The sequence below is a fragment of the Channa argus genome, chromosome 4 (assembly GCF_033026475.1).
Source record: "Channa argus isolate prfri chromosome 4, Channa argus male v1.0, whole genome shotgun sequence".
NCBI classification, from domain to species: Eukaryota; Metazoa; Chordata; class Actinopteri; order Anabantiformes; family Channidae; genus Channa; species Channa argus.
In genome coordinates, this window is record NC_090200.1 from 14726249 (window position 1) to 14750022 (window position 23774).

Consider the following 23774-nt stretch of genomic DNA (forward strand, 5'->3'; position numbering starts at 1 on the left):
ATCCCAAAACTGTTCGGTTCATTAAAAAAACAAATTCTTACACACAATCGACATTTAAATATATTTATTGGTCAAAGAAAATAAAACCCAATGCTACCAAGTTTCAGTGAAAACTCTTATTTAAATACTGCACAAACATGTTGGAAACGTGTCCTGTGTTCTCTGTTGGGTGCAGCTTGGTGTAGCTGATGAACTGGCGCCGTAGTTTTCGCAGTTCTGCCATGTTGATGTTCCGGTTGAGCTCAATGTTTAACATCAAGTCAAGGACAATTCAATTCCAGGTTTTTTTTTCTGTGTGTATGCTGTCCTTAAATGTTTCCTGCCTACATTTGAACACTGAAAATGTATTAGCACACCAAAGAACAGGAAGGTCACAGTATCACACCTTAAACTTTGAGGACAACACAATAAAACAACAAAGTACCATATTTTACTGACATTCCAAAATCTAATTATGCACTGGTCATTAGAGGTTGACCAGTGCAGAACCTAATGCACTTTTAATTTGGTTTCCGCTTGGATCAACATGTTCAAAGGAGAAAAAAAAAATCAAAGCATTTGCTTCTGAGGTGTGACACACTGCAGTTGCCAATACGAATTATTAAAAGTAATTGAAATAATCCAGTATCTCTCCACCATACAAATCCAGCAAAATGTTATTACAGGCAAGACCTTTAACAGTGACTGTCTGCTGTGCCTTTCATTTGTGTCCTTTGATGGACACACATTCATCAACTTTTCCCTTCTAACAATTCATTTGATATAGTGCATTTTGCCTTCCACTGATGAGGGTATTCATGTTCCTCTAGGAGGCAGATAATAGTCAACAGAAAGTGACATTATACACATTTAGTCGTTGGCTGTGGCTAATCACTGCTGCTGCAGAAACAGCTAGGGAGACTAATCTAATATTATTTCTGAGAACTCCTAAAAACCACAGACACAGGCCATGACACATTCCAAGCTACTAAATATCACCATTTTTAAATATTTGTTAGAAAAACAGGTTTAGACTGAACTGAAAAATTATGAACTGAAAAATTATGAACTGATTCATTGAAGCTTCAGTGTGAAACAAATGACAGCCATTAAGGTTGGCTATTTCTGTATTTATTCTTATGTCATGTTATATTTTACAATTTTTGTATAATTGTATTAGTCTCTAACTTATAAAGTAATTTATAACCATGTTAAGTATATAAATCATCTGGATATTAAACATATAACTTGAAAGGACCTTTCAAAAACAGGTTTTTAATTAATATGGAAATTTAATTTAGTTATAAAAAGGATATCTTTTCTGTTGCTCCTGGAACTGAAATGAGATCCCCAGGAACACTCGTCTTCTGTGCGTTAAAAATTGCCTGAAAAATGTTTATATCATTTAGTAAAAACATTACATACAAAAGAGTAGGATCTGCATATTGGAAGATGTATAAAAGAATCCAAACTAAAGTGGCTTTTTTTTTTTATTACCAACTGCAATAATTCAAAATTACTATTAAAGATGAATACGGAATAAGAGGAAGTGTAACAAAACATGCAGGCTAATAACAAGTGTCATCAAAAGCAAATTGTAATTGTTGCTAATTGACAAAGAGTGGGGCGATGTAATCCATTACAAAATTACGTCGATTTATATAACAGCGACGATGCATCGCAAGCAGGGTCCCGCTGTCTCGGGGACAGAAAGTGTTGGGAACTGCGACTATTTGGGGACAATCAAGAAAATTACATCTCAGTGCTCACATTTGGCTGTTAAAGGGTTAACTAGAGAACGAAAATATCAATATTTGTGTTGTAAAATCGTGAAAACTTTGGTGGACTCCTGGAAGTGCAATGAGCTCCTCACCTCTCTTTTATTTGTCACCACTGCATGCTATTTTTTTTTGTGTCTTCTCTCTCTCCCCCTCTGTCTCCCTCTCTCTGTCCCTTCCTGCAGGTGTCCCCGGCTTTAGAGCTGTGTGTTTCCAGTCTGCAGCTACTCGTCCTACCAACCTCTATGATGTTTTGTTGTTGCTTTTTGTTTCTGTTTTCTTTCCTTTTCTCTCTCCACTTTCCACTCACCCCAACCAGTCAAGGCAGATGGCCGCCCACCCTGAGCCTGGTTCTGCTGGAGGTTCCTTCCGTTAAAGGGAGTTTTTCCTCTCACTGTTGCCTAGGACTTGCTCAAAGGCGATTTGTTGGGTTGCCTCTACATACGTGTATAGTCAGGACTTTATTCTGTAATGTGCCTTGAGATGACTTTGTTGTGAATTGGCGCTATATAAATAAAGTTGAATTGAAATCATGGATATGAATTCTTCGCGACACCATTAAGATTGGTGAATAAGAAAATAAACTTGTGGAGCAGCATCTTCCCTTTGGGTCTGAGTGAGGGCAGAACTCAGGGAGCAGACAGCCCAGATAAAGTCAAAGTGAATCCGCAAATTAATGATATATAAGAATATATGATCAAAACACTTGTTAAACAATTTGTGCAAAAAAGGGATAATTTCAGCTTTGCCCGTTTCATTACATGGAGTTTGCAGCTAATTTATCAATCCTTGTATCAGATTCTACTCCAGCTGCTATAACCATTTGTTATGCTCTTGATTCCTCACCTTCCAATTCCTATTTCTGTTAAAGCAAAGCACAATATCAGCAACGTGATCTAGACATAAATATTAATTTTAAAAAAGTCAAACTGAGGTTTTGGCTCTTATAGTATTCAAACTAAACTGTTTAGAGTATTCTATATACACAGAGTGTGTATTTATTTGTTTAAAGAGAAGATGATTGAATAAAACATTGAAATAAAAATTGGGATATTTGAATTTTATCCATTTTACTGCCTTTTTTGAATTTATATTTCAATATTTTATTCAATCATCTTCTCTTTTAACAAACATATGACAAAGTATGGACTGCAGGGATTGATGAATTTATATTTTTATTTTGACTAAATGAATTGTTATATTAATTGAAAAATAAAAAAAAGATCTTAATGGGAAAATAATCTATCGATTATTTGAAGAAATAATCGACAAAAAATTGTCCTAAAATTGACACAAGTTGTCTCTCAGTTACTTTGATTTGCAACCTATGCCACAGTGATGCCATATGGGATTAATGGTGGATTATAAGAATCCTCACTGTTTACAAAATGCAAAACATGGTTAGCATTCGCAAAATCAATGTGCCAGTAGGACAAATGTGAGTGACTGGTGTTGAATAATGAACAAATAATCCACAACTCATGAAATCATACCATTAACACATCTTGTGTGATCTTGTCCAACTCATACAAGAAGTTTACAGAGGACAGCGGTTGCTGCAGAGAAACACAAAGACCTATGGCAATCAGGCAATCAAAAAAGTAATGTTACAGAACATAGGTCTACATGTACTAAATATTCTGTGTACTCAAATAGCAAAACAGAATACATGTTCCTTACGCTCTGAGTGGACTGGTTGGGTCGAGGTGCTTTTCTTTTGAAAAGCGCATCAGAAATGGCTTCAAATGGAAGCGTGTCATCTTTCAGGGTGATGAAGAGAGGACTGTCCCATCGGTTTCTCGAGTCTGGAGCTTCAAATCTTAGAACTAATGCATCAAAGCTACAAAAAAAGAAAAAAAGAAAAAAAAAAAAAAAAAAAAGGATGAGCACAAATGTGCTTAATGCTGTTTAAATGACATGCATAGAAATATTACCAAAGCTTGAGTCAGTTTTATTAGAGACTGACATGCCCCTTCTCACTCACATGTCTTGGGTGTACTGCTCAGCAGCATCTCTGCTTGTGTTCCACGATGAGCTCTGTTCATCTGACGTCAAACAGTAAACCTTCATCAAAAGGGGGCATAAGAGACTGACTTTGACCACAAATTAAAATTGTAAACTCTGATCAAATAGTAATTTTACTCGTACGCTTACCAGGCAGTGTGGCGTTTGCGCATGTTTGATGAGACAGAACAGTTCATAGCGGTAGCCTGTGAAATATTTCAAGTTTAAAACATAAAAAGGCATAAAAATGACAATGTTTAAATACAGAACCTACAAAAGCACACTATTCATAATACCATGTACCTTTTATGTAATTTAATGAATCCAAAATCACAATGTCATCTTTGTTTACTTTCCTAAATGACAAACACAAGTTAAAAGAGCAGAGAAGTAGGACATCAGCAATGGATGTAAAATCAAACGGATGAAACCCACCTCTCTACTTCAGCTTTCAGAGCTGCTCTGACATTTTTTTCCTTTTGCGAATCTGCAACACATCCAAAACATTACGGCCACGTTTTCACAAGGCCCAGGTTGCTTTATAGAAATCCAGAAAACGCTGGTTGTGTTATTGAAACGCACCAAACAAGGTTGAGCTTTGGTCACAAAACATCTAGTCTCTTTTTTTCTCCCAATCTATTTTACAGTTTTGATCATGATCGTGTGAACAAATGTTTTTATATGATTGTTGACATCTTGAGCAGCAGTTTCCGTAACTACGCTACACAGTAAGTTTACTGCTAATAGTATTTTAAACGAAACATAACTATAGTTATGTTTGCAAACAATATCCATGAATAATCCCAGTAATTTAACGCTGCGTAACTTCTCGATAATCACACAAACACCGAATGTAAAACTGATTAGTTTTCAGTATAAGATATTTTCAATACCTAACGTTAGCAAAGCCACAGAAACGCGAGTTTTAAATAGCATTAAAAAATGTTTTCAATAAAAATACTTTTCGTAGTTTGTGTAAAAAAAATCTGTGAACGCTTTAGTGAAAAGCTAACATGTAAAGGGACTTTTTCCACTGACTAACTGTAGTTAGCTTCACTTGCCTCCGTAAACACTGTTTCTCTCTACGCCCACGGATCCATCTCCCACAACGTGGACCTTCCGTCCCGTGTTCTCTTCGAAATACACCTTCAGTTCGTCTGCCCGCCGTGTTTTACCACTACAGGGGTAACCACACATGACTATTAGAGGCATCGCTCCTGGCTGTGTTGTTAAACTAGCCTACAATGCGATGGACGCTATGTTGCCACTGTCACCCGGATGTGAAAGTCAAAAAAGTTTTTTTTTCAGTCGACCAACAGGAGGCGACGCAAAATTAAGGTCACTTTAAAGAGTGATTATCTTCCTTAACAGAAGTCAAACACACACACACTTTTTCTCTTTTGATATTTTAATATTTCAAACGACAAAACAATGAACATTGTCAAAAAAAAAAATGGGGTGGGCTTCGGTGCTTTTTCTAATTAGCAGATGACATAAATATTAGGTGAAAATACAGGCATCCAAGACTAAAGCTATGCATTGGTATAATTTCTAATAAAACATCACATTTAACAAAAACTAAAACACATAGATTTTACAGCCTATTTGTCACAAGATCTAAACAGTCCTCTTCATCAGTAGGATTTCTTTTATTCATTGTTCAATAACTGTCAGTTGAAATGTTTCTCAAATTGGATCCTCTGCTCCTCTAAATGAAAAATATAAGCAGTTATACAGTGGTGATGCATCAACAATATGATAACCATAATAATAATAATAATATTAACTAACATGTCCAGTGCTTGCTTATATTGCGTCCGTTGGGCAGTTTTCAACATCTGAATGAGCAGCGCCTGCAGGTCTTCCACTCTGTGCACAGGACTACCAGCTCTGACTTTAGTGGGAACATTTACATCTTCATAGGCAGGTTTCTTTGGGGAGCTTTCCACAACACTTTTCTTGCCCATGAAATGTCCTTATTAAAAAAATAAATAAATAATGCAAACTCAATGTAAACTGATAAAAAAACTATATATATTTTTAAAACATATTACACTATGGCAGAACAGTAATTTTCCTTACCTGTTGCCCACAGATTCCCCCGTGGATTCACCTTGATCTTTGAAACTTTATTTCTCAGCTCAGTTAAATCAAGAGTCATTGAAGAAGTCATTGCAATATATGCAACAAAGATGAAAGAAGACAGGAGTCCTGCTTTGCAGATGTTAGTCAGTGTGCCTTTCATTGCTCCGGAGTCTTCTACACAGTTAGGTTAATTAAAATCTCTATGCTGGTTTGGTGACAACTGGTCATACTAAGAAAAGGACGGGCTTAATATTCTAACATGGTGAAGTCATCAATCTGTGGTTGGTTTCTTATTGGATGCATGAGATACATCACAGTACCATGTGCCTTTTTGATTTGCTATGACGACTGCGAAATATACTAATTCCAAACCCCTGATCATCACATCTAAACACCATAACATACAACATACTTTAATCCCCAGTATGCAGTACATAAGACAGTCTGTAAACCAAAACAAAAACAACAAATATATAATTAAATGCACCAATTTATTTGTAAGTACTTTACGTAAACATAACAGCAAGGCACATGTGCCACTGCATGCTGAAGAGATGTAATGGCTTAAGAAATGCTGTGAAATCCTGTTAATTGACTACTGTATGTATACAGGTTACTATCCTACACAAGTCCTTGCTGTACACAGTATAAAAAGTACAAATGTCTCTCAATAAGGATTATAGAAGAACAAGTTTTGAACAAGTTATTCTTGTCAGCCTCTGCAGATTTGACAGCTGCAATGTGGTGATTTCAGGACGCAAGATTACAGAGAAATAAAGAGCTCAAATAGCACTTACATAGAAAAGATCGCTTGCCAGTTAAGTCAATATGACTATATAGCCTTATTATATTCCCAATATAATTTATAAAATTTAATAATGTGGGATAATGCACATTTTTTTAAACTAAGTTTACATTGCACTAAGATTACCTGCAACTCTTCAAAGCCTTTCACCATTTAACAATCACTGCCATTTACCATGGAGGTAGCAACTGTCATTTACTCAACAGAAAAAAAAAACCTTCTGCTTTACAAATCAGGAACTGGGAGTAAGAAGAAACCCCCTTTACAGCTTAATCTAACTGTTCTAAAGTCATTCTTATTTTCACAAATTCCTTGGTTACTAGTATGATTAGTATGAGTGACTTTTTGTTTACAGGTCCTGGTTTATAAACCAATATCTCCAATATACCACCAGTCTTCTCTTTCACACCTGCTATGGATTATCCAAAACAATGTACCCTGATTTTACATAACATTGACCGTTCACTTGCCTGAAAAATACACTTCTGGCAATTTGAGGTATTTTCAAATTTTGCTGCACCACCCATCCAATACCTCTCCATGTTTCTCTGCACACACATTCAAATATGAAGAAAAAAAAAATATATATATATATAAAAGAAAAGATCTCAAACAACACATGCACTGACAAAGCAAGTATGTTCAGTAACTTAAAAGAAAATAATTTCACAATGCTTAGTCAAAATAACTTGTTGATTTCATGTAAAACCCAACTTTAGCAGGCTTTGATCTCACAAGACACTTTTCCATTTGACTGTTATACCATTAACTCAGACATACAGCTTTTAAAATCAACAATGAATTCCACTGTTTTGTAATAAAGGGCCAGTAAAGATCTCCATACTGCAAAAATAATCACGGACATGTCATAAAAACTGCCACCTGAACCCCACTCAGGTAATAGTGTATAATAAGCATTTTAGACAAAATGAAAGCAAATTAAATAGCTGTTGGTTATAAAGGTGAAACAGACCCACTCACTGCTACATCAATTTCAGCTGTAATATTACTGCAGTTATGCGTGAAAGAGTAAGATAATATATTTCCAACATGCAAAATTAAATAAAATGAATATTAACTTGTCCTGTTAATAAAAATACTGTTTGGTATTAACTGTTAAGGATTGGCTTGAATATACTGCACAGCCTCTAAATGACTTAACTTTCGAATTAAAGGCCGCTTTGTAACAACTCCATGTCGAAGATTACTAATCCCTTGTCGCTTCTGCATGAAAACTGGTTGTTAAAATAGCTTTAAAGAAGAGCTGAGGTGAAATGTCACTAACAGAGAGAGACTGATTGTGTCTGAGAGCAAGAGCTCAGTTTAATGGTACAGCCCATGGTCTTGTCACAGTGCAAGTTTTTAGGCTCTTCTGCCTGTGAGCGCTCAGTTTTTTTTAGTTCCGGTAACCAATTATTTACCTCATCTGTCTCTGATGATTCAACTAGATAGTTACCCAGCTTCTTCTTCATAACCACTGCTCCATCATTTTCTGCTTCTTTTCCCTCTTCCTCTGGATCTTTGACTTTGTGGACAATAAAAAGGTGTCGGCTGAGAGACAAAGGGGATGTGAAACACAGGCCACAGTGAAGGCACTGAGGAGTGTTTTCATCAGTTTTATGCTGAGGTATATGCTGCTGGAACTGGGTGCTGTCATCTGTTATAAAACCACACTTTGAACAGCGGAACTGAGTTTTCAGACGTTTTGCTGAAGGAGCCTCGAGACTACCAATGTGTTCTTGCCCCTCCTTCTGTGTCTCAAAAGCAGGTGTTTCGGATTTAGACCCCTGAAAAATAAATTAATAATTTAAATAAAAAAACAACAACAACAACACAGAAGCCACACACATTAAAAATAAGACTGGTACGTGCTATATTATTTGTATTTGTGCCAGCAGCTATATTTCTTGTTTGTTTTAAATAATTATAAATACCTTGCCCAAACACACTTTTGATTCCTGAAGGACAGTTTTCACCATTTGGCCAAGGTCAGGATTTTTAATTCCATGCATTAAGCTGATGTGGTTCTTCAACATTACACTTGACGTGAAAGTTGTTTTGGCATCCGTGCAATACCTTAAAGTGTGAATCTGAAATTATTTTCCATGAATAAATTGATAAAACAATATCAACTGTGACAAAAGGGATTTGTCTGATTTTACCAGCATGTATAAATTTTCTTTTTTCCATCATGGTCATTTCGAATATGACGTCTCAGACTTGTTGTCGAGTTGAATGACTGCTCACAGTGTCGACATGGATACTTCTTTATTGACTGTTGGGTAAAAAATAAGAAATAATTAATAACAAAATAAAATCAATTTAATTAAAACTATTCCCATTAGAAATTTACAACAGAATAAAGATTCAATCATCCATTAAATCAAATCAAATCCTGTACTTTTAATAATGGAATTAAAGCGCAAACTACCAATATATCTTATATTTCATAACATATTTACTTAACAAGTGTGTTTTTGAGTGTACATTACTTCTTACATGTTTTAGATTAACACGCATGCAGATTCCATCAAGACTGGTAATTCACAATCTCTTACCTTTCCATGTTTGGTTTTCACATGATTAACATAGGAATCTCTTTCAGGGAACCCCTGGAGACACTCGCCGCACGTCCAGCCGGTGGGCTTTACACGTGGTCTGCTCGACTGTTCAGCCTTTTTTCTTGGACTATCTATGTGTTTAACGGGACATTGACTTTTCTGTTGTTGTACAGAATGAGCATCCCGGCATAAGTCAGTCTTGTCAGATTGTCTAGTGTCCTCCTCTCCCGTCATATTTCCTACATGAACACCCTGCAAAACAAGAAAATAAAGGGCAAATTTTTCACATAAGGTAATATATGGTCTCTTTTCATAGTTCAGATCATATAAGTCATGACTTATTTAATATAGTACTCATAATTTCCTAAACAGTACTTTATGAATTTCAAATTTAACTATGTTACTGAACTGAGTGACTTTTACCACATTGAGCTTTTATAAATTAAAAAAAACATGTAAGCAGATGAGGTTAAAGTCGTGCCAAAACGTTCATATTAAATCTCTTTTTGTACACAATCAGTAGTCAATTGCTACTGGTTTTCTTCGTTTCAAATATCCAATAGTTATCCAAGTATACTGGTGAATGGTTGAACATTTACTACATAATTATATTCAACCCAGAACTCCATACAAAATAATTCACTTTTAAGGTTTTTAATTTTAAATGACAAACATTCACAAAAATATCTTATTAAAAATAGAATTAAAACAAACCTTGAAGTGCTGCATTAACTGCTGCTTTTGTAGAAACACTGAGTTGCATTCTGGACACTTGAACACACACGTAACACGCTTGTTGGCATTTTGTTGGAAATGTTGAAAAAGTAACTGCTTTTTCTTGAAAATGGTTTCACATGAACACTTAAAAATTAACCTGCAACCCCCCCCCCAAAAAGTAGTCAGTCAAAACAAGTGTAAAAAGAAATGTACAACTTTTGCTATCTGAATAATGAGATGAGGACTTACTGAGGCGATATTTTTCCAGCACTGTGTTTACTTTTTAAATGAACTTCACAGTTGTCTGAAGTCTTGAAGGCAACTGGACAAATGGAACACTTGTAAAAGACTTCACAGTGTTTCTCTTCAATGTGAGTCTTCTGTCCTTGAAGGGTCTTAAAAACCATATCACAGTGAAGACATCTGCAAGAAACAGAAATAGAATACCACTTTTCTTTAACCCTATATTGTACATCAGATTTTTTTTGTGCATTTCATGGTTATTTACTTACTTGTACCAAGCTTTCCGGGCATAGTGAAGACAGTTTTCCTTGACATGCTTTTGTATGTCTGCAGAGCGACTCAGAGCACCACATTCAGGACAAGAGTAAGGGGATTTGTGTGCGTGAATGCGTTGGTGAGCTTTGAAGCTGCACTTGTTCGGCAACAACACTGAGCACACCTTACACAACTGTTATCAAATGAAAAGGAAATGTTAAAAATATAAATGTGAGGCTAAGAAAATACAAATACATATCACAAAGCCTTTTAAAGGTTAAATTTAAGAATAATTAAATTTTTTGACAAACCCATGAAAACAATAATACAAAACAATGCAACGATATTGCTTATCCTCTGTGCCTCAGACTTAGACTGAGATAAAAACTATTAAAAATAAATTATCAAGCCATGCTGTGTTTGTACTATTTGCACTTCAAAAATATACATTTATGAACAATTTCTTTGTATATATTTCACATGCAAGCTGAGAAACTATCAATAATATTGAAAAATTGATTAACGATTGGTGGTTTTGATTTATCATTAGAATTGTTGACAATAAATTAAAAATAAAGAATTCAGCTACCCTCTGTTAAATATTTATTATATACTCACTAGTCCTTCCACTTCTTCTGAAAGCCTCTGGTAATGGCCTGCAAGTGCTTTGTAGTCAGGTAACTGCTTGTTACACTCCAGGCATCGGAGTCTGTGGTGAATGACGTTGTCTGGATATAGGGGCAGGACAGGCTGGCTTTTAGAGGAGGGTGATGGTGAGGTGTAAGAGTTTGTATTCATAGATTCAGTACTCAGGGGCACAAACATTTGTTCTTCTGCTATGGGTTTCATATGGAGCTGTGTGCACTGCATCACCGCACCATTGTTCTTGTGCTCTCGTGCATGTGCCAACAAGGCACACCTGTTGAAGAACACTATTGTCTTAGCACAGTGAGTACATCCTACTTCAATGTGAATGCTCCTTCTGCTGTAATGATATGCAAGACTTTTCTCCACACCGAAGGAATCCCCACACTCAAGGCAGCAAAATCCACGGGGTGGAAGGTTGATATTGCTCTCAGGAGGGGGGTTCAGGTTGGGCACATATGTAGGCACAGGATTGACACTGTTCAACAGTCTGTTTAGGGTTCCTGCTGCTGTGTTAGGAGTGGACATGCGAGGATAAGGATTGGCTGTTTTGACCTGATGTACTAATGGGACAGTACTGTACACCATAGGGGAGAGTGTGTGTTGACTTTGCTGATGAGAGGTGGAACGTACAGCTACTGAAGCAGCAACACTGTGAGGGACCAGGTTCAGACTAGCTAAGTGCATTGCTTTGGGAAGGAAATTTGTGCTAGCTGTACTGCCTGTTGTGGTTGATACTCTCTTTGGTTTCTGTCCCTGATGTTTAACACATCTTTTGGCAGGACCAGCAATTTTATGAAATACTGTTGGAGACCATGCTGTGCCTGACCTCCTGGAGGTTGCTTCTGATTTGTTTTGTAAAACTTTCAGTGAAAATGCACCAGCTGGGGTACCTTTATTCTGAATTCCACCACTACCATCAGCGGCACTTTGAGACTGATGAGGAGACATAGTGCAGTAAGAGTCATCACTTATCATACTCTGTGATGGAGAGGATTCATATGCAGAATGCACTTCATCTGTTTCTGAGTCAGGCAGCACACTTGTGACTGTGCGCTTGATCTGTCCAGACGTGGTCTTAATGGTCTTAATTCTCACCCTGGGTATAGCAGGGGGTGACCCTGATGCCACTGCAGGGGATGCTTTGCCACTACTATCACTACAGATGCTTACAGGGCTATCAGAAGGTTTCATCAATCGTTTCACTGCTTCAAGTGGACTTCTGGGGCTTCGTGGGGATATGGGTATCTTGGGACTAGATTTTATGCAATCATTCTGAAGCACAGATGACTCTCTTGAACAACACTGCTCAATGGTATCTTTTCGAGCAGTCAGAGCCACCGGAGCCTCTAGGCAGGACGATAATTTAGATGTCTGAGATTTAGCCTGTGGGTATGAGCTGGGAACATCCATTTGGATTCCTGAATCAGAAGGCTCCTCACTTCTACTACTTTCTGCACTGCTCCACTGAGTGTTCTTGGGGATATCAGAGTCCTTTGGACAGTCGTCAAACACACTGAGGTCCACGTTTTTTGGGTCTTCTGGGACTGAACATTCCACCAAAACTGAAGCTTCTGGGAAACAGGGTTGCTCTTGTTTTGGATGCATTTCATCTCTGCTACACTGAGTGTCTTCACACTCAGGACTGGAAATAGGACTAAAATGTGAAAGTGACTGGGAAAATATTGGTGTTCCATCAGGTTTGTGCTGAATAGGTGCCTTTACTAGAAGCTCTCTTGAAGTCTCCCCATTCAAAGCAGACACAAAGGATGCAGAGAAACCAGTGTTACTTATTTCATTGGAGTCAGGAGAAGTTTCCTGTCGCCTAAATCCATTTTGTAACAGTTGTCCTGAGTGAAGCCTATCACCAAGACCTTCCAATGATTCCTGGCGACTTGTGTTTTTAACAATTACACTTACAACAGGAATATCTGGAGTGGTGGCAGTGTGGTTACTCAGTAAGTTGTCATCCAAACATATCCCCGTATGTTTCAGCTGACCCTCTGTCTCCTCATGACTCTCGTGGATGGGCTCTTTGGCATCCAAACCTGTGGCATCTGGGATGTCAAAGGCAGCCAGAAGATCATCAAAATCTGGGGTTTTCATGTCACCCATGGCTGTGCAGTGTCATTAACCTACACAAACACAGTGTTGATCAATATTTTATATTTTATTGTATAAACTGGGCACAGCAGATAGCGTTTTGATAACTGCATCTGTACGAGTAACGTTTTAGCAGCTGGGTAACGTCCTCAATGCTAATGTTAGCTCTAGCTAGCAGGCAAAACGTTGGCGTCTTTGTAGCTACTTTCTACCAAATGAAGCATTAACACACATCACGCGTAATTTGACATTGAGTGCAGATTACTATATTTATAAATTTACCAAATATCATCTCGTTTTGCATTTCCTGGGAGATGTTATGATGTTACTGTAACGTTAGCTGACATAGAAGTTAGCTATCAAAATACAGTTAATCGACTAGCTGCACAACAGAACCAAGCCAGCAAACTAGCACCCTATCTTAGCAACATGCTAGCGAGCAAATTATGCAGCCAAGCTAAGAAATGTGTCACCAAACCTGCACTTACCATTTGATCCGGTTATGTTTACTAGCTCTAGTAAATTAGCTACACAGCCTGTCAACTGTATGCGCCAAGTGTTCGACAGCTAGCTCTCCCAGTTGGTGGGTTTCATTACTAGGCTACAAGCTAGCTAATAGTGATAACTTCGTTTTTCTTTTCCTGTAGATGGGTGATAGAAACCCTCAGCGCTGACTTACAGGCGAGAGGCGGCGCCATTGACCGCTTAAAACGTTACATTTCCTGTAAAACGAAGCAGATTCTTTACTCAGCTACACGGATATTACATTATAGGATATTATAAGTTAAAGTTAGATATATGTATGTATTTATATATTATTATCAAATACAACAATATATTCTAAACATTCTAATATATATATATATATATATATATATATATATATATATATATATATATATATATATATATATATATATATATATATATATATATATATATATATGTGTGTGTGTGTGTGTGTGTGTGTGTGTGTGTGTGTGTGTGTGTGTGTGTGTGTGACACGGTGGTAGGTACCTGCGGTATAATTTCCAAAGGGGAGGCTGAAATAATCACTAAAATTATTTACAGATACAATTATATTATTATGGACATTTGTGTTTTCATATGTTAAGTCACGATAGAGCTTTATAGCTGTTGCAACCACACAGATAATCCCAGTGAATTATGGATTTTTACCGCTCCCCAACTCTTTTTTGTTATTAGTCTATAACTGTTTAAATTAAAAATGGTAGATAATTTACATTTGTGACAATGAAAAAAGACTATTAGCCTAATAATATACAGTGTATTATTTCCTAAAAGGTTTTTTAAATTTGAGTTCAAAACCTTTTAAATTATTTTTCAAATGTGCCAGCTACTTTTACGCATTTGATCCATCTGGCCAACCCAATAAAACATTTCTTGATTCGCCGCTAATGATTACCAAAGTTTACATATTACAGATGTTGTTTAGGGCAGAAACACAGCTATTGCACAATGCACTCTAGTTTCTTGTGATAGTGAGTGTTTCAGTAGTGTTGTGTCAATTTATTATCAGGGGGTGTATATAAAAATGAAACCAGGCATTAGCTCCGTTGTTTGTTCCTGTGTGGAAACTGCAAATAGTCTAAATAACAAGGAATTATAGAGAAAGATAAGTTATGGTCTTACTGTTTGTTTATGTTCTAATATATTACAGTACCTAAGACTAAGACCTAAGATAAAGCAAAGCAGGACTGAAAAAAACATCAATAAAGCTGGTTCAATATTTGCCAGGACGATAACATGAAAGATCAAAACTCATGTGGCAATCTGGAACTAAAACTAAAATCGCCCCCATTCACAGTTGTGCTCTATGACCACCACATGAACCGTAAGTTGGGACAGAACACATCTTTTAGTAGAAGTGCTTTTCAAACCCTGTTAGACACGACTGATGGAAACGGGCTTCATAGTCTCCCTCCCTGCTGGTCAAGTAGTCTTGCAGCCACACCAATTCCCATTGAATTTATAGACACACAGGCTTTAAGCACTTTGGGTATTGGATTAAAAACAAAATAACTTCAGTAACTATAAACTTAAGCAATGATGTAATATGACTGGAAAAGCCACATGGAATACCAGACCGTTTTTAGCCTACACATAGACAAGACAAGTTTTATTGAAGATAGTTTAAGAAATACAATATAATACATTTAGAAAGTAGGCTCTTTAATTTACCTATATGTTTTAATTTGATTGTTTGTAAATAATGAATCGTGCATGTTTAAATAAGGGAACAACAATTAACACACTGAATTCAGTTTAACATTTCAAAAATCAGGGTTTCTTAGTATAAAGTAGAGTCATCCATTAACAAGTGTTTTTCTCAATGATACCTATAACTGCTACATGTAAATTGTCAAATGAGTCTGATAGTAAATGAGCTGATAAAACAAATGTGTTTGGTTCCTGAATCAAGGCATTTAATATGATGCTACAAAATCTGTTATTGGGTCATTAACCGTTGCTAATGAATTTCACTGTCTGAAAGGCTTTGTGACAGCCCGATGGCACACACATCCTGTAATTTTAAACAGGAATTAAAGTTCATCATGTTTGTCCAGACAGACCAAAGCTCCCATGAGCAAACCATGAAACTTTATGTGTGACATAATCCAATTTGAACTCGAGCGAGTAGAACAAATAGGCGCCATTATATTTTTTGTATTACCACCATAGCAGTAAAGTATAGAAAGCATTGCAGTTTGTTGAATGGACCACTAACAGCCATAAAAGTTCTTGAGGCAGATTCTGCAAATTAAGAGGTACTTATACAGACAGAAAAATGTTGATAGAATAGAATTAGATTGAACAATATGACAGTTTAACATTGTTTCTTTGTGCACAATCAATTGTTTGTCATATAGGTTTAGTCTAAAATGTGCCTTGGAGTCATTCATGCCATTGTTGAGTCACGTGTTTGTCACATACGTATTTTTAGAAATTATCATAACAAAAAACTTTTATGACTTAAAGCATGGGTGGGGCACAGCCACCTACAGATAAACTCATTCACGAAAAATTCTCTGTGTTGCCTGCAAACACATGTTATCATCACATATCAGCCTTACAGGCTCAAAGTCAGCACTAATAAATTTATCAACAGCGATCTTATCACCTGTTGCATTAGTGGTTTGGCAAATGATGAACTTCAGAGTTACTTCATTGGGCCCAATAAATTATTTTTGTTGCATTATCACACTGTCATGTGGTTCCTGAGAAAGATCTGAGCAGTGTGCTACGTGTCTGTTAATTAATGATGAGATGTTTCATAGAGGGCAGAGTGTGTTTTCCCGCAGTGTATTTAACAACATAGCATTTGACAGACGGGTTAAGGAAGACGCACAATGTGTAAGCTATTAGTTCTGCTTTTCCTTGAATTCAGCTCTTTGTTTTGCTATTTGTGAGCTGGTGTTTTTATGTGCACGATTAGCCTCCAGGACTCTGTGGACTTTTTTCAAGGTTCTTTTATCTGGCAGAGTACAGAGAAACACAACTTGTTAGTTTTGTTCTGGTTTTACAAGTTTCTTTCCAGGAGGATACTACAGAGTAGTGAACATTTTTTCTGTTTTTCAGCACAAACCGATAGTGGCCAAATTGGAAAAGCCACCTACACTAATGAACAATCAGGCGTGGACAACCAGGCTTTTGAAATAGAGGTATGTTTTATCTTTTGTTTTTAAGGAAAAAGCCCAATGTGATTGTTCTTCAAAATAAAATGCTTTTATTTTCTTAGGAGGACAACCATTCTGATACTAGCAAAGTCAAACAGGAGACTAAAAAGACTAAAAAGGGATTGGGAACATACTTAAGGTGTGTCCATTAAAGAATAAGTAATCATTTTTTGTAAATAAAGTTACAATTTTTTTATTTGTTGTGCAGTTCTCCTGGGTGCAGTTTTTACAACAGGCTTAATACCCCTTCAATGCTGATCTTGGTTATACAGTATGCACATGGAACCATAGGTCCACAATTACCACACATACAAAACAAGGACTGTGCAACTGTTTTCTGTGCTACTGTAATCATTGTGTCTGTAGTTGATTGTATTTAATACAAAAAAATTATAACATACATTTTTTTTTTAATTCACTCAAATGAAGAATGTGTCAAACAGAAGCGTATGTTGTATTCAACTGGGCTTGTATTTCTTTTTTGTTTTTTACTTCAGCAATGTTGCCAAGCCGATTAACGCTACAGAGGATTACATCAAGTCTCACTCAAAAACCTTCAAACACATTGTGCTGGGAATACTCGGAGCAGGTATTCTAAAAAGTTAGATTTTTTTGTATTACAATTTTACAGTCTGTTGAAGTTTATTTATGGTGGTTGCCAGTTCATATTGAGGTTTTTACTGGTAAAATAAAAGATTGAAAAAGTGATATTATTGAAAATATTGACAATGAATATTTTCTATTCTGTAGGATATGTGGCCTATTTCATTGCAGCCTGTGTATTGGACTTCCACAGGGCCATCGCTCTGGTGGTCCTGACCAGTTTGGCTGTTGTTGCAAAATCATATGAACTTCTTAAGGAGTACAAGGGAGAAAATATCAGTCTGTGTTTCCGGCCTGCAGCAAGATGCTTTAAATCTAATCTGAAATGGATAAAATGGTCTGTTTTTTACTTGAGCTATACACACAACTGAAACTCCTAAAAGTGAAGGCTTGATTTTTTTTGTGTGTGTGTTAAATTGTGTTTACAGGGTTTTCATCCTGTTGGTTGTGGTCCTGCTTGTGTTGTGGCTTGCCTTAGACACAAGCCAGCGTCCTGAGCAGCTAATCTCATTTGGAGGTGTGTGCATGTTCATCGTGCTTGTATTCATCTTCTCAGCGCACAGGACAGCGGTGAGTTTGGCACAGAGTCCATCCACTGATGAATGTATGTTATCTTTCAAATTCCTTATAAAAGAACAAGCCTTTATGGAGACTGTGATACACTGATCGTAAGCTGCTTTCCTTTGAACATATTTTTTAGGTGTCATGGAGGCCTGTGTTTTGGGGTCTTGGTATGCAGTTCTGTATTGGGCTTTTTGTTATGAGAACACAACCTGGACTCGTGGCTTTCAAATGGCTTGGAGAGCAAGTGAAGGTATTTTTCTTTTTGTAAAATGAATCATTACAAAGTAATTACAAAAAAGCTTTAAATTATAGCAAGTAGGCATTAGAAAACAAACCATTAAAAACAAAAAGAGTAAGAGTCCTTTTAACATTTGTTTTCCAATACTTTTAACCATCACATCTGAAATTCTGGATTTACGCAACAAACTGACACGCAGTGTTTCTTATCTATGAGGGCACAATATTCTTTACCTGAGAAGGTTATACATCTTATCTTTAAAGGGACTTTATTAGGCTGTTCCCTCTTTTTTATGGGGTTCCAACTGTCTTATAATTACAGATATTCCTTGACTATACCAAAGAAGGATCGGAGTTTGTTTTTGGACCTCTAATCGAGAATATTTTTGCCTTTCAAGTAAGTGAGTGACCATGATGAGTAAACAGTGTGCTTCTTAATAAATATTATCAAGACTCGTATTCTCAAGACTGCACGTTATTAAAATGAACCAGTTTAACTTTCGTTTTGTGATTTTATCCTCAGGCTTTACCCATTATAGTGTTCTTCAGCAGTGTCATGTCGATCCTTTACTTTTTGGGTGTCATGCAGTGGCTCATCTTGAAGGTACAGACAGGATAATAAAGTAAAATCTTATGCATGCTCCTGCAGTTCTTGGTGCTTATGCATGCTGTGATATCCTATGACTTGTAACTATCTGTTTTTGTCCACATAGATCTCATGGGTTATGCAAATAACAATGGGGACCTCTCCAACAGAGACCCTAAGTGTGGCAGGAAATATATTTGTTGGCCAGGTACTCTTGAAAAGGCTAAGTTTCATCAAAACACAAATTTTACTATTTGACTACATTGTGCTAAAAAAAACAAACAACAGTTTGTTTATTTCTGCAATATGTTTATTGTTCATTAGACGGAAGCACCACTGCTCATCCGCCCCTATTTGAAGAAAATGACTAAATCTGAGATCCATGCTGTTATGACTGGTGGATTTGCCACAATTGCAGGCAGTGTAATGGGGGCATTCATTTCGTTTGGGGTAAGATCAAGCTGTTTTCATAACAGAAACTAATAATACAACAACAACAACAATAATAATCAGAATGATAGTATGGGAACTATACTGTATTTATATGGCAAATTTAATACAAAAAGATGTACTTCACAAATAAACATAGCACAGATAAATACAAAGTCACTGTAGGCCATTTGGTGTGCTTCATATTTTGCTTCACAAGGATGCAATAGAAACAAAACGCACAATGTTGCGAATAGTTTGAATGAGGAGGCAGAGATGTAGAGCTGTTTCTTTGCATAACAGTGAAAAGAGAAATCATGTTCACAGATTCTGACTCCGAAACCACAATTACTAAACAGCCATAACATTGAAATCACTTAAAGTGAAGTAAAACACACACCTGTCAAAAGTTGGAATATAATAGGCAGCAGGTCAATACTCAGTTCTTGAAGTTGATGTTTTGGAAGCAGGAAAAACAGGCAAGCTTAAGGATATAAGCAAGGTTGACAAGGGCCAGGATTATAGAAAAAAGGAAAACAAATGGTGACAAGGCAGTTAGTTTTAATGTGATCAGGGAACCAACAACAAAAAAAAACCCCCTAAGACTATACCTTGGTGCACGCCACAGAACTCCCTGAACATTCCCCCCGCAGTGGAAACAAAGTAGTCAGGTCAGCCTGTCTACTGTACCAGAGGGCCCCATCTATGTTCTTTCAAATGGAGCCAATAAAGTCTGATAGCTGAAGCTTTTGCTCATTATGCTAGAATAGAATGTACTTCAGGTCAGAACAGGGTGTATGAAAACAGTTTTGAAGGTAACAAAAAATGCTTATTTCTATAGACATGGGTTGGTAATTCATAGTATTTCTGCTGACAAACATTCAAAAGTTAATTAGAAAGCTGCCAGATATAAGGTAATGTTAAGAACAATAAGTAGACAGAGGAGAAACCAAAATAATAACCAAAATTATTCTGGTTTTAGGGAGGGATAACCTCTAAGTCTAAAATAATGAGTGTACTTGAATACCTGATCTAGTTATTTTACCTCTGAAATGCTGCAAAAGGTAACTTAATTTCAGGTAACTTCACCCTAAATTAAACAACATTTTACTGCATTTTGCAGATTGATGCATCTTCTTTGATATCAGCTTCTGTAATGGCTGCTCCTTGTGCATTGGCCATCTCCAAGCTGTCTTACCCAGAGACAGAGGAGAGTCCTTTCAAGTCAGAGAAAAATATTAAAGTGGACTGTGGGTGTGTATGTCTTAATTAATTTTTTTTCACCAATTTTCTTTCCCATTTTTTCTATTTGTGATTTAAATTATTTTTTTCTTCCCTAGAGATGAACAGAACATTTTGGAGGCTGCTAGCAGTGGAGCGTCTGCTTCAATAGGTCTTGTTGCCAACATTGCAGCAAACTTGATAGCCTTTCTCGCCATCCTCGCATTCATAAATCAAGCTTTGAGTTGGCTTGGAGGCATGGTGGGATACCCTTCCATCACATTTCAGGTATATTTTTAGCAAAATGGTTACAAATGTGGTATTTTGAGAATGTCTAATACTTTTTAGTATTTATACTTATACAGCGTTTTATTTATCTGCAAGTGTAACACTATCTAAATACATATTTCTTATTCACAGTTAATCTGCTCTTATGTGTTTATGCCTGTGGCCTTCATGATGGGAATACCATATGATGAAAGTTTTACTGTGGCTGAACTAATTGGAACAAAGCTCTTCCTCAATGAGTTTGTGGCATATGAGAAATTGTCTCAAATGAAGGACAAAAGACTCAGTGGCCTGGATCAAATTATTGGAGGTGAAACACAATGGATATCTGTGAGTAATTGTTCTCAGAGTTTGAATATTTTGAGTGAAGGTGAATAATAACAGCTCACACCATGTAAAGGTACATTTTTACATGATTTAATTTTTTTTGTTTCAGGTCCGATCAGAAATAATCACAACGTATGCTCTTTGTGGCTTTGCCAACTTCAGCTCACTGGGTATTGTGATTGGGGGTCTATGTGAGTATTTTACCATCCTGTCATGATGTTTCTGTCTTGATCCCAGAATATCATTAATGACCTTTGAGTATTTTCTTTCATAAAAAGCCTCTATAACCCCGTCCAGAAGAAGTGATATCTCATCGCTAGTGCTGAGAGCTATGATTACTGGGACTTGCGTATCTCTTATCAATGCTTGTATTGCAGGTAAGGGTTTTTGACCTTTTAAATCTGGAGACTGAATCTTGCAATAAATTTAAACTGAGAAGTTCTCACTTTGTTTCTCAGGATTGCTCTTTGTTCCTACACTTGACTGTGTGGAGTTATTCAAGATATCTGCTTTCAATGCCACAGATGCAAATATTCAAACGTGCTGTCAAGACCTCTTTCAAAGGTAAATATTTACATTTTCAGTACAAACAATGTTTCTGGTGGCTGGAATAACTGGGAAAAATAAGTCACACACGAGGAAGGTAAACATTTATATGTGTACTCAGGAATTTAAATACCTCAAGGTGATATGACACTGTTTAATTTGTACTCCAAATATGCTTATTCATCTGCAGTACTGTATACAATGGGACCATCTCATTTGAAGGATCGTGGAGCACAGTAGCAAATGCCAGTGTGTTTTTCTCTAAATGTTGTGAGTGTTGTGGTCTTTCCAATGTGGCTCTTTGTAAGTAGAAGAGAAATTTGAGTTTTTATACCATAGTTTATTGGGGTTTCTGTCCATGTTTGTATATTTGTGTCACACTGTATTCATACATTTAAAGACAAATATATGTTTCATGTATTATAGTGTATTTAATTCTGAAACTGATTGAAAAGATTGGAAGAACATATGTTATATGTATATGTGTATATGTTATATAATATACCCCAGGAAATATTCTGATGTATTATAAGAATTTAAATTTAAACTTTAAAGTACGGGTACATTAAAAATCATAATTTTGTGCAGGAAAAATCATGACTTCATGAATTACCAGTAATTCATGCAAACATACACAAGAACAATACTTTAAATAAAGCTACAACTAAGTTATTTAACTCATCATTACCTCTGAGATGTTAATGAACATGTCTTCCTCAAGGTTAACTCTGAGGTAAAGGGACAAGGCACACACAGGGACACACAATGGTAGACATCCTGTTGCATTCCAAATTTTAAAAAATATACAATGATGATACCTATAAGCACCACTTTATTATGATTTTATTATGTTAGTATCCCTCTTCATAAAGTGACCATGTGCACAAAAATTAACAATATCATCTCAGAACCCATTTTTAAAAAATGGTTCAGACAAATTGTTCATGCGTGCAATTTCATGCTTTTTCCACTATAAATTATACTGTATATTATTTGTCTGAAATAAATAAGGAGGATGCCACCACTTAATTAGGTGGGCCACAAGTTGAAATCAGCTATTGTCTTTTCATATGATAAAGAAGTGCTTAGGTAACCATGATTACAATTCTTGGACTGCAACAGACTACATGTACATGTGTGGACAGGTTTTCCTTTACATAGACTTAACTTTGAAAAAGACATGAACATCGTTGATCATAGTAGCAATAATTAATGTAATGTTCATGCGCTGATCCATGCATAAAATACTGTTAATTCTTCATTCTGTGTGGAAATATATGGATGAATTCATGGCGATTCATGTGAACTGACCTTAAAGTGTTGCAGAATTGTAAGTAAATATAATAAATAAAATTAATACAATAAATAAGTTAAAATAACTTATTTAGAAAATTATTCATACAGTCATACTTTTTAAGAAATTAAAAGCTTTGTAAATAAAAATGTGAATCATTTTCACATTTATTAAAAAAACATTTCCTGACATGGTGTAACTTACCAAAGACAGCACTGTAAACACACATTTATTCTCTCACTCACTTATTTGCGCACCCCTACACACATTTGCTGGTTTTCCTCAAACTATTTTGGATATTTAGTCCTTTGACTTTATGTACACATAAACACAATACAGATAATTCTTTGGACTACAGCACACCTTAACATTACAGTGTTTTCATCATCTCTGAACAACTGGCACTGACTTGTTTTGCTATTTCAAATATTTCAATTAGAATTTATTTTTAATATTTTTATTCTCCTAGAATTGATAGAGTCTTCTTTTATCGATAAGTGATTTTCTAAGTTGAAGCAAGTAAAGTTAAAGATTCATTGAAAACTTTTGTTGATCATTAACCAAGAATTATTACAGGAATTTCTAGGGATTTCCTGCCAGTTCTTCATTGTTTGTAAAAGGGAACTGACTGTTGGAATTTAACCATGAATACCCATGTAATCTGTAACAGAAGTGTTTACGGTCTGATTCTAATCCCAGTGTAAGTCCATGATGACTTGACTAATAAAAAAGAAATGGGCAATGCTTAAGATTGGCCTGGTTACGTCTGACCAGCTGTACTATATAAATAACATGGCTTTATTCAG

At 36.2% G+C, this 23774-nt stretch overlaps 3 protein-coding genes across 5 annotated transcripts; 1 reads left to right on the plus strand and 2 right to left on the minus strand.

Moving 5' to 3' along the window:
* Positions 1-49: 49 nt before the first annotated feature.
* kti12 (KTI12 chromatin associated homolog) lies at positions 50-5049 on the minus strand. The gene is made up of 9 exons (XM_067500478.1): positions 4823-5049; positions 4197-4248; positions 4065-4117; positions 3912-3967; positions 3742-3821; positions 3438-3597; positions 3251-3313; positions 1294-1364; positions 50-245 (listed from the first exon to the last, which is right to left on the minus strand). Exons 1-9 carry the CDS (start codon positions 4971-4973, stop codon positions 104-106), a joined length of 828 nt encoding a protein of 275 aa, XP_067356579.1. The 5' UTR covers positions 4974-5049; the 3' UTR covers positions 50-103.
* Positions 5050-6318: 1269 nt separating this feature from the next.
* On the minus strand, positions 6319-13856 carry znf592 (zinc finger protein 592). 2 transcript variants are annotated; one of them, XM_067501297.1, is made up of 9 exons: positions 13664-13856; positions 11046-13207; positions 10442-10620; positions 10179-10352; positions 9927-10086; positions 9210-9464; positions 8814-8926; positions 8601-8727; positions 6319-8438 (listed from the first exon to the last, which is right to left on the minus strand). In XM_067501297.1, the coding sequence occupies exons 2-9, from the start codon at positions 13185-13187 to the stop codon at positions 7932-7934; spliced, it is 3657 nt and encodes a 1218-aa protein (XP_067357398.1). In that variant the 5' UTR covers positions 13188-13207; positions 13664-13856; the 3' UTR covers positions 6319-7931. The 2 variants fall into 2 exon arrangements, with proteins under 2 accessions (XP_067357398.1, XP_067357397.1); XM_067501296.1 differs by having other exon boundaries at positions 8586-8727; positions 13664-13855.
* A 2554-nt stretch (positions 13857-16410) lies between these two features.
* slc28a1 (solute carrier family 28 member 1) lies at positions 16411-23717 on the plus strand. 2 transcript variants are annotated; one of them, XM_067501300.1, is made up of 18 exons: positions 16411-16550; positions 16776-16858; positions 16936-17012; positions 17371-17462; positions 17624-17813; positions 17905-18046; positions 18177-18290; positions 18600-18674; positions 18801-18881; positions 18991-19071; positions 19188-19313; positions 20416-20546; positions 20633-20801; positions 20934-21131; positions 21238-21319; positions 21407-21505; positions 21587-21692; positions 21865-23717. In XM_067501300.1, exons 1-18 carry the CDS (start codon positions 16547-16549, stop codon positions 21983-21985), a joined length of 1971 nt encoding a protein of 656 aa, XP_067357401.1. In that variant the 5' UTR covers positions 16411-16546; the 3' UTR covers positions 21986-23717. The 2 variants fall into 2 exon arrangements, with proteins under 2 accessions (XP_067357401.1, XP_067357399.1); XM_067501298.1 differs by lacking the exon at positions 16411-16550 and adding an exon at positions 16604-16661.
* The last annotated feature ends 57 nt before the right edge of the window (positions 23718-23774 follow it).

Bases quoted from the DNA above. Each gene is read 5' to 3' on its own strand.
- kti12 (XM_067500478.1), bottom strand. From the start codon at position 4,973: ATGCCTCTAATAGTCATGTGTGGTTACCCCTGTAGTGGTAAAACACGG. The intron at 4,249-4,822 runs GCAAGTGAAGCT...GATGTGTTGCAG, and splicing joins GAGAAACAGTGTTTACGGAG to ATTCGCAAAAGGAAAAAAAT. The intron at 4,118-4,196 runs GTGGGTTTCATC...TTTGTCATTTAG, and splicing joins CTGAAAGCTGAAGTAGAGAG to GAAAGTAAACAAAGATGACA.
- znf592 (XM_067501296.1), bottom strand. From the start codon at position 13,187: ATGGGTGACATGAAAACCCCAGATTTTGATGATCTTCTGGCTGCCTTT. The intron at 10,621-11,045 runs GTGAGTATATAA...ATTTGATAACAG, and splicing joins CAGAAGAAGTGGAAGGACTA to TTGTGTAAGGTGTGCTCAGT. The intron at 8,439-8,585 runs GTATTTATAATT...TTTATTTTTCAG, and splicing joins CAAAAGTGTGTTTGGGCAAG to GGGTCTAAATCCGAAACACC.
- slc28a1 (XM_067501298.1), top strand. From the start codon at position 16,619: ATGTGCACGATTAGCCTCCAGGACTCTGTGGACTTTTTTCAAG. The intron at 17,013-17,370 runs GTGTGTCCATTA...TTTTTACTTCAG, and splicing joins GGATTGGGAACATACTTAAG to CAATGTTGCCAAGCCGATTA. The intron at 20,802-20,933 runs GTATATTTTTAG...TCTTATTCACAG, and splicing joins ACCCTTCCATCACATTTCAG to TTAATCTGCTCTTATGTGTT.